Source organism: Prosopis cineraria, unplaced genomic scaffold (genome assembly GCF_029017545.1).
Source record: "Prosopis cineraria cultivar Desert tree isolate PC_DT_omini unplaced genomic scaffold, ASM2901754v1 PC6, whole genome shotgun sequence".
Classification (NCBI taxonomy): Eukaryota; Viridiplantae; Streptophyta; class Magnoliopsida; order Fabales; family Fabaceae; genus Prosopis; species Prosopis cineraria.
The window spans coordinates 9,357,559-9,372,976 of NW_026555337.1; the positions used below are offsets into that span (position 1 = coordinate 9,357,559).

General features: G+C 29.8%; 1 protein-coding gene across 1 annotated transcript; it reads left to right on the forward strand.

The window, feature by feature from the left end:
• Nucleotides 1-6,799: 6,799 nt before the first annotated feature.
• LOC129313551 (sodium/calcium exchanger NCL-like) lies at nucleotides 6,800-14,233 on the forward strand. Its single transcript, XM_054956768.1, has 7 exons — nucleotides 6,800-7,400; nucleotides 10,530-10,715; nucleotides 11,015-11,196; nucleotides 11,550-11,701; nucleotides 11,829-12,108; nucleotides 12,189-12,497; nucleotides 13,838-14,233. Exons 1-7 carry the CDS (start codon nucleotides 6,986-6,988, stop codon nucleotides 14,084-14,086), a joined length of 1,773 nt encoding a protein of 590 aa, XP_054812743.1. The 5' UTR covers nucleotides 6,800-6,985; the 3' UTR covers nucleotides 14,087-14,233.
• Nucleotides 14,234-15,418: the final 1,185 nt, after the last annotated feature.

Here is a 15,418-nt window from a genome sequence, read left to right on the forward strand (position 1 = left end):
TTTTGAAATTACCCAAAAAATAAATCCATATAATCTTATTATTCTTGTTTATGTTTTAAATTTTTTGATTACGTAAATGCATTTATTTAGTGATTTTTCAAAAAATTAAATATATTAAATTGGCTAAAAGAATATTCAACCACATAGTTAAAAAATCTATAAAATAGGAATTTATATGATTTGTGTTTATATTATTTGTCTTTAAAGTTGATTAATTTAACACAAAAATTTTAAATTATTATTTGAATATTGACCACGTAATTATTTAAAGCTTTTTAAAACAGGGAGAGAGGGAGCAGACAATTAGATCATAAGAACAAATTATAATTTTAAACATTTTAACATAATTACAAATAAAAAATTAAGTATTCTAAAATTTTTAACATGATATTTCTAATAGTATTAAAAATTGGATTAAAGTGTATGCTTTGAAAATAAAAAGGAATCTCTATAATTTTAACAAAATGAAAGAGATATCGTTGTATTTTACTATATCTTTATGTGGCAAGCGTAGGGGGTCAAGTCATCCATAAATCAAGATTTAATTAATTAATTATGTGTGTATCGTACACCAGTAAAAAAATGGATTTTGTATCGTACTTTAGGTCTCTCCATGCATAATCTTCTCGGTTGATTAATTGAATGGTTAAGAAAATAGTTTATAAATGGACAATATATTTGGTTAATTGTCTGCATTTATTATTATTAGTGAAATACTTTTTCAGACAAGATTATAATGGTTACGTGACTAAATGAGGATAACGGGATACACACATATGTAGTTTAAAATCATTGTTTAATAATTTTTTACCATAAAAAAAATCAATCAAATGGATGACAAAGAGCGTGTTTAGGGGAACAAGATAAAAATATACAAGGAGAAAGTATTGGGATGATCTATATATTTTTTTTATAACAAATAATTAAATGAACAGTAGAAGCATGTCCTTCGTTATTCAGATCCTCTATGCATTGCAAAATATTTTTATTATTTATATAAATTTCATAATTACATATATATCATAATTTTTAAAGATACGTTTTTATTTCTTTTCATAAGTACAAATCAATCAACTTAAAATCAATGACGGTATCGATATATCAGTGTAAAAACTATTACAAACCATTCATAATTGAGGAGAGGGAATCATTTAAGGACCTCTAAAAAAGGTAATATCAAGATAGGACCAGTCAAGGGCCCAGAGACTGAATTGTAATTAAATTTTCTTGATCAATTATAAAAATGTCCTTCCCCTATTGCCACCGTCGTTGTCATTGGTACCGGAAATCTGGTCCACCACTGGGACTTTATCTCCAAGGCTCCAACGACGAGGTTGCTAGCGTCAACAATAGTCTTGGAGCTTTGTTCTGGTGACAATTTGAATTTTGAACAGCTATTCTTAAGATTGCACATGAACAGGGTCGCGATAGGTTTTTACTTCTGCCCAGTGTCCTGCTCGATATACAAATTCAGGTCAACTTGATGCTTGATTGATTTAAAAATATTTTTACAAGACTTTTTAAAAATACATAAAAACGTTTTCTTTAAAAAAATATTATTATTATTTAAATATATTTTTTTATAAAACTAATATTAAAATCAAAATTTATTTTTTTAAAAGTTTAAAAGAATAACAACTGTTAGTTATTTTTACATGATAATAAGTTAAAACAAATTTTAATTTTCAAAATGATTTAAAAAATTATAATGATAACAAATTCTAAAATTTCATAAAAAGTATACTTTATGATAACTGTTAATAAAAAATATTATTAAATAAATATTTTTATAAAAAATTTAAAAATAAAAAATTGGCAAGGCCAAACTACTAGACAGTTGGGAATAGTGCATAGCCTTCTTTAAATGGCTTGCTATTATTTTAATATGATTACTTGTTCAGGGAATACTGACACGTTTATTTGAATTTTGATAGCTTGTGATCTTTTTTTTTTTTTTTTTTTCCTTGAACGAATTTGATGGCTTTAATCTGATTTCAAAGTTTTGGCGGACAAGCTGCACTTCACATTTTGACAAATTATTTTTCAAATATTAAGAGCTTGTTTAGTTTCATTCTATTTTTAATTTTTTTTAAAAATATTTTGTTAATAAATGTTAAAAATTATTTTTAAAAAAAATAAAATGAAAACCTATTTAATTATGATAATTTAAAAATAATTTTAGAGTAAGAATTGTAACACACCAAATTTTTTTTTTATAATTTAACTCAACCATAGTTGGATTACAGCCACCCAACACATTTTTATATCAATAATTTCGATATAAAATATTTTATAATTGGCTTCAACTCACCACTATAACATTTCAGATAAATTTTTACCTCCCACATGCCATTAGGCTAAATCACATTTGTCCATCCTTATACTCCCAACAAGTAAACTAAATCACATTTGTCTATCCTTATACTCCCAACAAGTAAAATAAGCAATTTAGTCAATTTTTAATACAAGCCAGTTATTTGGCCTTATAATCATGCCATTTTAACCAATCCAAAGTAAACCAAATATTAAAATTACAGTCATCCAAATTGTACTAAAAATAGAAATAGTTTGAAAGGCATGATTACATTTATATATTCATATATTGACAATAAACAAAAGGCCCTAATATTGGCAATATAACACATTATAAATCATAAATTAAATACCCAAAAGAACAGTGGATCTATACCACTAAGCCTTTGGGACTCCTCCACGTGTCACTCGTGGCTCTTCTCCTGAAAATTGTTAACCACATAATGAGACTCAAAAGTCCCAGTAACCAAAGCCAATTTATGATAGTGTATACAAACAGTTAAGTGTGTACTTTTTAAGTGAAAATTAAAATAACATAATTCCAACAAATATAAGAAATATTACAATACACACAAACAACCATCCTTATATCCCTCCATTAATCTCGAGCCGTAGCCCTCACTCGGTGCTAAATTACCCGGCCAAAGGTAGATTAGCCCGAGCCCTTACAAGCCACTTATTGAGCTCCATAGGGGCGTACCACGGGCACATAATTACAACAATAATAACAAGTCTCCCAACACCTCCCACGATAAATAAACAAATTCATAATAATATTGCACAATTATACATATTAAAAATTCATAATTTTCTCAATAATCACCCAATTAACATGAAGTAACACTAATCACAAATTAAAAGCATTGTACCACCTTGTGGCTTTTTCAATAATTATTCTTAAAATTTCTCTCTCACCACAATCTTCACCAGTAATACAATCTACAAAATAACATATTATTTATAAATATTTTTTCAATTTTTGAAACTAATAAAATAATTCTAATAATAGAATTAAAAATATAACATAATTCCTAATTTCAATCTTAATACAAATCTATAGTAATATTATTAAGTAAAATTTTTAACTCCTTTTTAATTATCAATAAACATTAATAATCTAAAAATCAACTTCTAAACTAATTTCTATTATCAAAATTTTCTTTTTATTTCATAAATCATACATAAAATACCCAAAAATAAAAATTGAGTCTCTAGCTTAGAATCATAATCCTATAACCATATAATTCATTTCTCGTCCTAAAATCATCTAAACCTCAATAAATTAACATATATTTCAGATCTAGTTTAGAATTTGATCCATAAGCCACAAATTTAAAGATCACTAATAAATTATACTCTAGAATATTTATTATCTACTAACAACCTCAAAAATCATATTTATTCAACATAAATTCATCCCTCTTCCAGATCTTAAATTTTTTCTACCACTACAAACTCAGAAACTAAAGAAGAAGGATGACTAAGAAAAAATTTAGAACACTTACTTAATCTTAAAAGTTTAAAATCACACCCTAAATATCCTATTAAAAACTTACTTTAAAACCCAGCACCGGTGAATTGGCTCACAGATGCTCTCTCTCTGCCTCAACTTAGGCACGAAAGAAGGAATGAAGAAATGAAAGAACAGGTGAGTTTTTATAAAAATTCAGTGGTCCCCACATATTTTTTTTATTCTTTCTCTCTCTTCTTTCTCTCTTTCTTTATTATTATTATTTTACTATTGTTACTATTGAGGCGGCTGCACGTTTTCTCCTTTTTTTTTGCAAACCTTTTCCTTTTTTTATTATAATAATAATTTAATAATATATTTTTTATTTTTTAATTATTTTTTTTTAAATTTTTTTTATTTAATTATTTTTTTTAGAATTATATCTTAAGTTAGATTTAATAATCATCTCTTACTAATTTCTTCCTCTAAATATTATTTTTTTTATTTCTATTAACCCAAATTAATTATTAAAATTTAAATTGGGATGTTACAAAATGACCAGTAGTGGCAGTCGCCAATGACAATGACATATGATAATGATTGACCATGTTTATAACGGAAGATAATTTACAATAATCAAAATGTAATGTACTTTAAAAATAAAAATAAAAAAAACTACTTTCTCTATTAAAAAATATAAGGTATTTTAAAGAGTTAGATATTAAAAATATAAGATATTTTTAGTTTTTTGAGATATAGTCATTGACTTTTTTTAAAGTGCCCCTATTAATAATGACTTTATATTTATTGTAGAGTATTTAATAGGGATAAATATGAAAAGATAGAGTTAATTGAAAAGTAGTTAACTACTTTATTGGAAGGTGAGATTTAATTAAAAATACCTTATATTTTTGAATGGAGGAGTATAAATTATTTATTCTTCTTTTTGTTTTTAAAATTAAAAATAGAACAGTTTTAAAATATTTAAATGTAAAACGCTTAGTTAAATGAGTTTTTTTTAACTACAAAAAATTAAAAACAAAAACAGAACAAGTCCTAAAAAGTTGTGGGTTCGAATTTTGACATGTCATTCTTTGAACAGTTTTGAATATTAACTAATGGTTTTTGTTTATAATATTGACAACTTAAAATTTAATTCCAACAAGTTATTGGCTAACTTCAAGGCTCCAATGACCAGTTGTAGATCAAATTTAAAAAGTTATATTTTCAATTTTAACAATTTATTTTTCTTAAATATTAATTTTTATCTATATTTATAGTTAGTCTTAAGTCAAAATAAAAAGAAGAGGGTTGTGTTAGGCTTTCAACAATAATTTTGTTAAATCTCATATATAGATATGGACAATAGACATTTTATATTGCGTTTGTATTTTTTTTAAATATAAGAAGTTGTAGTTTGAATTTTAATAAGTTGTTGTCTAAACAAGCTTTGAACATTGATTTTATTAAAATCTGAATTACAACTTAATAAAATTTGAACTAAATTTATCGCTAGTGCCATGATACAATTGCTGGTGATGGGGTTCTGGTGGCGGGACCATTGCCACAAATGTGGTGACAATGGTGGACCAGAGGGTGAGTTTTTTTCCAAATTAAGGGGAAGGCATTTTGATAATTGACCAATAGTGTAATTACAATTTAGTCTCGCGATTCTTGCATACTATTTTCTTGGTTGTACAATAATAAATAGGAAAAATATCAAAAAAACATTTTAATCAGACTTATTTTAAATTAAGCTTTTAAATTTATGAAATATTACTGCAGTATGAGGTCTTGCTTTGATATTAGATATTTGAGAAAAATGATAAAAGAACTATTTTACTTCACTTATTTATTTATTTCACTTGTTTATTTACTTATAAAATATTGTTCATTATCCTACTTCACTTAATTTTATTTCAAATGTTTAAATTATCTTAAAATAACTTGTTAGTTCTTGTATTATATATTATTCATTTACTTAAGAAATGTTGTTCACTGCACCTACTTCACTTGTTTTTTACCAAACTTTTACTTGATTTTATTTCAAAGAAATGAATAAGTAAAGTGTAACAACGAACAATATTAAGTAAGTAATGGACAATTAAAGTAGGGTAATGAATAAATCAAGTAGGGTATGAATTTAAATGAAATACAATCGTGTCATTCTCTTGTAAATTTAATATTAAATCAGGACTTCTGAATTGCAATAATATTTTAAAATTTTAAAAGCTTTAATTTAAAATAAGTTTGGTCAATAAGTCTTTATTGATATTTTCTTTAATAAATAACTTACTTCAAAAATCTTCGAAGGGAATTCTCCCCTGTGACATTATAAACAACATTAATTCATGTATCAAATTTCACATGGCACAGAGGAAATTGGCCCAATCAAAAGATGAAAACTCTAATTTTTTTCTCATTTAATATAGAGTTCTTATTTTCTTTCTAAAGATTGGTTGTCTTATTACATACGTTTGCACTTTAAATTTAACAACTAATACACTAAATAATCAACGGATTTCAATTTGGATTTTAAAATGTTGAATTAATAACAAGTAAGTGTGCGATAAAATCTTTTTAAAAATAAGTTAAAAATAACAATTCAAAGTTCAAACCATTACGAAAACCAGAATTTTAAATATAACTAAAATTAATGGATATTTGTAGTTTTTTTTAAGATTTTGTCCACGGTTTTTGATTTAATATTTTGGAATTTACTTATTATTTTTTCTAAATTGTACGCATCACATGACCATCCTATCTCCATCCCCCAACGCACCCACGACAACCTCCCCCGCCCCCTCCCCCCAAAAAAAATAAATTTGTTTTGAGTACCTCTTGATTTTCCCCTCTCACCTAATTATAACAAGAAAAAGCTGCCGTGTTTTTCTCCCTAAAAGAAGAAGAAGTAAAAAAATTGATTATTTGGGTTCACTTGTTCATGAATTATGTAAAATTTTGAAGTTTTTAACATAAAGAATTATTTTGTTACATTTTGTAAGAGTTTTATCTTCTAAATTTTTAATATAAAATGTTCCCACAACCATCCTCTTCCCCGCAGGGCACGCGATTCGGACGCAGATCGCCGACCGTTTTTCCGTCCCCACACGTAGAAACCTTCCTTTGAATGCAATTCAAACATCCATAACGCCACTCTCTTCTTCTCTGCCTCCATATCCTTACTTAAACCTCACAAATGCTTCACATCCTCACCCATTAATGATCAGTTTTCCCATCCCAATGTCTCGTCGCTTCAGCTTCACGCTCTCCCTCTCCCTCTCCCTCTCCCTCCTAATCCTCTGCGCTCAGGTCCGCGCTCGCTTTCTTTCTTCCTCCTCTGATCTAGTTTCCGATGGGATCCATGATTTCCGGGATTCGCCGGAGGACAATCTGCTCCGGTTTTCCCTGCCGCTGACGGAGTCTACCTGCGACCAGACGTACGGGTTCTTGCCCTGCACCACCAGTGTAGTCGGGAACTTGTTCCTTATCATCGTCTATGGCTTCCTCATGTACAAGGCCGCTACCTATTTGTCCTGTGGCAGCGAGCTGTTGCTTGAAATCTTGGGCCCGGGGATCGTTGGTGGCTTGTTTCTTCCCATTCTTGGCGCCCTGCCTGATGCCATGCTCATTCTCGGTAAGGATAGTATGATTGCAATTTCCGTTTTAAATCTCGCAACTGAAATATATTAAGATCTCATAGAACTGCTAAACTGTGTTATAATCAGTAAAAATAAGATGAATTCATGGAGATATTAGTAACTGTGTTATGCCTTGTTATTTCATCATGGATGTTCTAGATGGATGGAAAATCAGAATAGCCTTCTCTTTGAAAATGAAAACTCGAGATACGACGCTGATATGAGTTGTTGATAACTTTTGTAACGGCGCTATAATTTGTCTTGGATATTCAGGAGTTTTCCGCCTCTGCTCATTCTCAATCTCGATTAAGATTTTCTTTATCTGTTCGATTAGCTGGAAAGTGTCACCGAACTTTCCTTCTCTCCGGACGGTAAGTTAATTTTGTCTGTGGGCGTCCTGTAACCACTTTCTAGCTCCAAGCCTCCAAAGCAGTTGTTCAGCTTGTACCAATCTTATTCCTAACCCAACCAAACCTGACCAGGGGGCAGAAAAGGGATTGAGATAGGGTAAAATTCGGCCGTTTTGTCTTGATTTGACCGAACTTTTTTTAAAGTCCGGAAAATCGAAATTGTCCTTTTCTTTTTCGTGGTTCCTGAGATTGGGCATTGAATTGGATTTATTTCTTTAAGTAAAACCAAGAAATTTTTATCCTATCTGATCATCCAACTTTGATGACTCGTCTCCATATTCTCGTCTACGGTCGAGGATACTGCTGCAGGCATAAAAGTTTTCAACTTCCCCAAAGAATACTTCTTGAATTTTCTACCTAAGGTAGCTAATCCTCAAACCTTTTAGTTTAATTATTTTAATAACAACTAGACTAGATTTTACATCCTACGGAAACGTTAAATTTTTTTTTTATTTTGCATAAAAAAGTTAAAAATTAATAGAAATTAAATATTAAATTGACTGTATAATTTTGTAAGAAAATAATAATATTTAGAAAGGTAAAATAAAATTCTATAAACAGTTACAAATAAATAACTATAGCGATAAAATTATAATTAATTATATATTTTTATAACAATTATCTTAATATCTGAGAACATTTTATTCTTTTTGTGGATTGAATATTTTATACTCCCTCCATTTAAAAGATGTAAAATATTTTTTGAGGAGTTGGATGTTCAAAAATATAAGACATTTATTTTTAGTCTTTTGAAATATAATTATTGTCTTTTTTTCAAAAAGTACCTTTATTGATAATAACTTATTATTTATTATAGGGTATTTAATAAGGATAGATATAAAACTATAAGGTTAGTTTAAAAGTAGGTAATTATTGTATTGAGGGTGAGATTCAATTAAAAATATCTTATATTTTTAAATAGGAAGGAGTACTATGTTTTTGCCAGAATGTTTTATTGGCATCACACGCTTTTCTTTATGTGAATAATTTAGTTATATTATTATATATTTTCCACTGATGATTTTGATTGGTTGATTTTTTTTATTTGTCTTATCTCTCTGCCTCTCTCTCACAAAATGCCTCATTTGACAAAGTTAAAGTTATAAAACTTAATTTATTCATTTCGAAATTTTACAAAAGAATATTACTTCAATTATTAGTTATTTAAATTCATTTATTTAAATTTTTTTTGAAATTCAAATAATTTAAACATTGAAGCAAAGTTGGCAAAAAAAAATAGTAAGGATTTAAAAATTACTTTATATATTAGTATATTCATCCAATAAAAACATTTTAACTAGGCATATAATTTTTATGAATAATTTATTATTTTTAAAATTTTATCATTTTCTAATTATTATGTAATTATTTATTTTAAAAGGAAATTTCACCCATCTTATATCTTTTAAATGATTAAATCATTTTTTGATCTTTTGTCAATCGCATCTTATTTTTAGATCCTTCTTTTCTGTGTCTTTTCGAAAGTATCGATAAGACGGTTCCTTAACGCGCTCATGTTTTCTTTTTTCGTCCAAATAATCCTTGCTCCACTCCCCCCCCCCCCCAAAAAAAAAATTGTATGCTCGGAGACTTGGACTGTAACCCTTTATTTCTGCGAGCGTGCAATTTATTTTTTTATTATAAAAATGTTGTTTGTATGATTTATTATTGAAAAAAATTATTTTGAAGTTTCCTTTTAACTATCATTTTCTTTTATTAAGTTATTAATGGATCTTATGTATTTAAATGTGTTGTGGAGATTTGTGTATAAATTTCCTTTTATTATTTATATCAATTTCATAGAACCAAAACCGGTTAAAAACTCTGCCTCTAAATCATCTTAATCAATTTGATTTTTTTCTATAATAAAGAATCGAACTATATATTGATAACCCTTCATATATTTATAAATATAGTTTCTTGTTATCCTAACGTGGGATCCCGTTCCCTTGTTTTTTCAACTATTATTGCATCCCCTTCATTGTAGTTACAATTACAAATTACAAATATAAATAAAAGTAGACGTATTAAAAAATGATGGAATATGATGAATAAATATCGTGCATTTTTTGAATGAAATACTATCCGTTCCACTAAAAGGGGGGAAAAAGTAGATGCATGTGGAACTCACTTGCATTTGTTTTTAGTTTGGGCCAACCCGGGGTCTGGTGCATGCGATGCCCATTTTCTGGACCATTTCCAGGTCTTACTGTTTGTCTTTTCATGTGCTTTCCTAAACTCTTCAAATTTCTACCTGGTTAACTTCCTTTTACATTTTGCGCGCTTCTCTCCACTTGGTGAATATCTATGCCGAATGGGGTTTAGGATTAATAGTGAAAAAAGATCCTCCGATGCATCCTTTCAAAAAAAAAAAAAAGTAAATTGTTTCTGATGTTTTTGATGGTGGTCCATAATTCAATTCTTGATCGCATTACAGAGGTACAAAAAGAAGAATTTAACTGATAGTCTTAGGTTTTTTTTTTTTTTGACGAAATGCTGATAGTCTTAGTTGACAAGCAGCGATTCCTGTGCGACATCTTCCATGATTCATTGGATGGATTAAAGTTTATCTTGACCACAATCTCGTGGCTGCTTGTACTTTCCAGAAAATTGATATAAATTTGTTACTCTCATTTATTAAACTAATGGTCATTTAATACTTTTATCTCCCTAATTTTATCGTTTTGTGATTTATTTATCTTGTTTTTACTCTAGTATCTGGGCTTTCTGGCAGTACCGAAACCGCCCAAAAACAGGTCTCTGTTGGAATGGGTTTGCTAGCGGGGTCAACAGTTTTGCTCCTGACTATAATATGGGGAACTTGTGTTATTGTTGGCAAGTGCGACATTGAAGATTCAATTGCAAAAGATTCACAAGACACACGGGGATTTAGCTTAATTGGTAAATCTTTGATGTTCTTCTTCCTCTCAGTTATCTTCGAAAATTTTGATATTAAGCTTCTTGGCAATTTTTTTCCCAAAAAAAAAAAAAAAATCTCACCTCCAGGTGATCATCGAATAGTATACTTTCTCGTCTCAGGATTTTTCTCTGCCGAATTAAGGCATAACTGTTCAAATTTTAAAAGGACGAATGATGTAAATTAAGGTTATCTAATTTTAAACCTCCATTCCATTTTAAGGTCATGCATTTAATCAGTATGGATATTTTAATAATTTGACCAATGCATGTGTCGAGTGCAGGCTCTGGTGTCAGCACGGATATTTGGACAAGTTATGCTGCAAGGATCATGGTTATATCTGTCATTCCATTTCTGATTGTTCAAATACCCCAAATACTCAAATCAACGTCAGGAAGGCACTTGGCTGTTTTAATTGGACTTATTGTCTCTCTTTGTTTATTGGTTTCTTATTGCCTTTACCAGGTAAATTTGTTGCAATATTGTCATATTTCTTATGCATCATGCGACGTATTTATTTTGTTTATCGATTGTTCTGTCTTAATGCAATAACAACTCTGGCTTTTAAGCAGCACAATACCATGAAAGAAAGAGACAATGCTTAACAGAGCCCTGATAAAGGAATCTTGTGTTGCATGTATTTATTGTATAGTTTGTTTGTTTGTTTTTTTTTTTTGGGATATAATATAGTATAGTTTGTTAACTTGTGATTAGCCAATTTGGTATATTGGGACTAAATAAGGAAGGGGTATAAACCCATTCCTGAAATTGTTCCTGCAACACTGCAACCTGAAGAAATTGAGAGGAAAATTGCGCAGGTTTTCCAGCCCTGGATACAGAGGAGAAGGCTTGCTTATGTGAAGCTCAAGCACGTAATATTTGGAATTCTGAGACATTTTACGACGAGGGAGCAAACATTGGGAAGGTTGCTGAGAGAAGATGGTGAGCCTGATAGAGAAATAATAAAGAAGTAAGATGTTTTCTTCTTTCTGGTTTGACTCGAGATCTTACTTCCAGAATCATATGGTTGTCTTCTTTTTCATATTTTCATGCTTTTTGGGTCGTCACTGACCTCCTTTCGATGATTATTCATACAGGCTTTTTTCAAAAATTGACGAGAATGGTGATGGAGAACTTTCTTATGGTGAATTGAGAGCGCTGGTTATTGGAATTGGATTTGACGAGATTGACCTGGACCATGATGATGCTGTGACGAAAATAATAGAGGATTTTGATACATCTCGTAATTCACACATTGATGAATATGAGTTTTTTAACGGAATTAGTAGATGGCTCTCTAAAGCTAAGCGCTCTCGATGGGCTTCGTCTGGTGATACTGGTCATCGTACAATGAAGTTTTTAAGTGATCTGCACCAAGTGAGTTTTACTACAATAGACTCGGTGGAAGAAATTCTTTTAGGAAACGGATATGTAACTGAATGGATTTTCATTTGCAGGAAACAAAGAGGGAACACGATCTATTGGATGTGGGGGGTCCGGCAGAAGAAGCTGTTGAGGGTGTTGAGAATGCCAAATGGAATACCATCAAGGCAGTGCTGCTGCTTCTACTTGGAACAGTTATTGCTGCTGCATTTGCTGATCCCCTGGTCGATGCTGTTGATGAATTTTCCGACGTCACAAGTATTCCTGCATTCTTCATTTCCTTCATTGTACTGCCTTTGGCTACGAATGCCAGTGAAGCAGTGTCCGCAATAATTTTTGCTAGTCGTGAGAAGAGGCAAACCGCCTCCTTAACTTTTTCCGAGGTTTGTTTACTAATTTTTCACACATTTCTTTTTTGTTTCAAGCATCAGGGAGCATGGATATAGTGGAAAGATTGGTCTTCAGACCTTTCATTCAAATTGTGTCATTTTCTGTACATCTATGGAATAATAACTTGGCAAAACAAAACGGCACTCATTTATTATGATATTTATGATTAACCATTTTAAGCTTGCTTGTTTAGCTAAAGTTGTCATAAAACTGTTATTATATGGTTAATCAATTTCAAAAAAACCCATTCAGGTCTTATCTACTTATTGCAGAAATCACGGTGAATTGCAGTATCGTAAGTTCATTTTCTAGTAACACTCCATGGATTATGTGAAATTTCGTCTTGTATTTTCTGATTATCCATTTAGCAATGCATCAATGCATATATTTGTGGATATATCTAAGATCAATAAATTTGTACAGCTTCAACAGCATTTGACAAACTCCATGAAAATTGAGTTTTCTTCTGTGAACTGTGTTTTATTCAATTAGTAATAGTAATTGCAGGTAACAATTGGTTGCAGTCCTGTTATTCTCCCAGTACTTTTTAAAATTTTAGTATTGCAATTTTATTTATTGATGAAATTTGGGGTGGCTGGAGAATTGGAAATCACTCAAGAGTGGGTTGTAATAACCCTCTGTAGGCTATTTAAAAGGGCTGTTGCATGGTCAGTCACAGCAAGACTGATGCTTGTTGGATTCAAACTTACAATGTTGCTTTTGTGTCTTGCTAGTAGCTGTAGTGTTTGAAGTGATAGAAGTTTCATGTAATAACTAGCATCTTATTAGCATTTCTCCTGATGACTGCTCTTGTTCAAAAATCGAAGTTCTATGCCATTAAGTTCTGTTCCGTTTTGTGGGGATGTCTTAGGAAGAAACATTTGATTTATTTTCCTATCAATATGTTTCCGATTTTGGCTCTTTTGTTTGCTTTTCTTTCATCATTAGCATTGCACTGTGCAACACATATAGAGATGACAGGCTTATAGTTTAAAGCCCGCCATTCATAGTCTCTCAGTTCTTTCCTCGTAACAGCAACGCCAGTATTTAATTTTCTCAGCCAAAATAGATATTTGGTCCCTTACTCCGTATGAAGTTTAAATTTCTTCTCTTAATTTTTGTTAGTTTCAATCCTCTTTATCTCTCAAACATTCTTCACTATGTTTCCAAAACCTATCACGCCAGGAATCCTTGATGAGTTTCTCAGAATCAGGTATTAGGAAAATGATGAAAAACGAAATTTCATTCAAAAGTCAAGGTCTGTGTGTGTATATGCTCGGTGTAACAAATGAAGAAGGCTTCTAAATATGAACTATACAATTGTGTTTTGCAGCTATATGGGGCAGTGACAATGAACAACGTGCTTTGCCTGGCAGTGTTCTTGGCCCTTGTATACATAAGAGAATTGACATGGGACTTCTCTTCGGAAGTGTTGGTCATTCTGGTGGTTTGCGTGGTCATGGGCGTCTTTGCCAGTTTCCGTACCACCTTCCCTCTCTGGACTTCTATAGTGGCTATCCTTCTCTATCCTTTCTCTCTGGCTCTGGTCTATGTCCTTGATTATGTCTGTGGTTGGTCATAGACCCCAGTAATTAATAAACAGTGCTATATTAGTCTGTAAAGGCTATCCCTGTTCTGTGTTTATTAGTGATCATAGTAAACTCAGAGAGACTTATAGGATTTTGCTGGCTTTTACTAATTGATGCTTGGTCATCTAAACTTTATTGTCTATTATTATTTCTTAAAGCATGCGTTCTTGCTCCCTTAGAATGAAACATTCTATTAAATAAAGATAGGTAAAGAAAGATAATGTTAATTTAAAGAGAAGTCACTACTAAGATTCGTTTAAAAATGTCTTATATTTTTTAATAGATGTAGTATACAATAACTTCTTGTGTGCCCTCATATTTGTATACTATTCAATAAAAGCATATTATGTTAAATGACTGTAAACATAAATTGATTCTGTCAATAATGATGGTAAAAAAAATGTAAGAAATTAAATAGATATTTTATTCAAAAAATAAAGTTATTAAAATTATTAAGAGGTTAAAACTAGTCAAACCAATTATATCATATCAAACCAAATCAAACCAAAATGAATTGGACAAAATCAATTATAAATAAGGTTTATTTTTGGTTTTTCTTCTAGCAAAACTAATTGGTTTGATCCGATTCAGGTTTTTGTCTCTTGAAACTTGAATGAAACTGAACTAAACTTTATTATATTTATTTTATATATTTTTACACATTTTTAAAGTTTTTTCTTGTTCCTAAATTTAGTTATTTGTAAATCACTAATAAAAAATCTATTACAATTAACTAATTATTCTTTTATCCTTAAGATTTTTCTTGCTATAAATAGTGCTTCATAGTTAAAAATTATTAGTAAATATGAATATATATTGATTATAAAAAATATTTGAAAAAACAAATTCAGATTTAACCAAATATAAATCAAATTGAACCAAATTGCTCAACAATTGAATCAAATTGATTAAAGGAAAAATTTGAATAAGTCTTAAACTTTGGTGAACTAATTAATTTGGTTTAAAAAAATCAAACCAAAATGAATCTATGAACACTATCATTGGAGGAGTACACTTAAAGGATTTAATGGACTTAATAAAGATTAAGAGATTTAGAAGTAAACGAGATACCCCTAAGGCATTTTTAGTTTTTTAAAAGCGTAATTATTATTTTTTTAAAGTATCCCTATTGATAGTGATTTTATATTTATTATAGAATATTTAATAAATAAATATAAAAAATAAATTAATTTAAAAATATATAATTTTTTTATTGAGAATAAAATTTAATTAAAAATATTTTATATTTTTCTGAAAAGAGTAGAAAAGAGAGGGAAGTTGCAATTCCAAGGCCTTAATCGTCCATGACATCCCCCGTGGTGTTA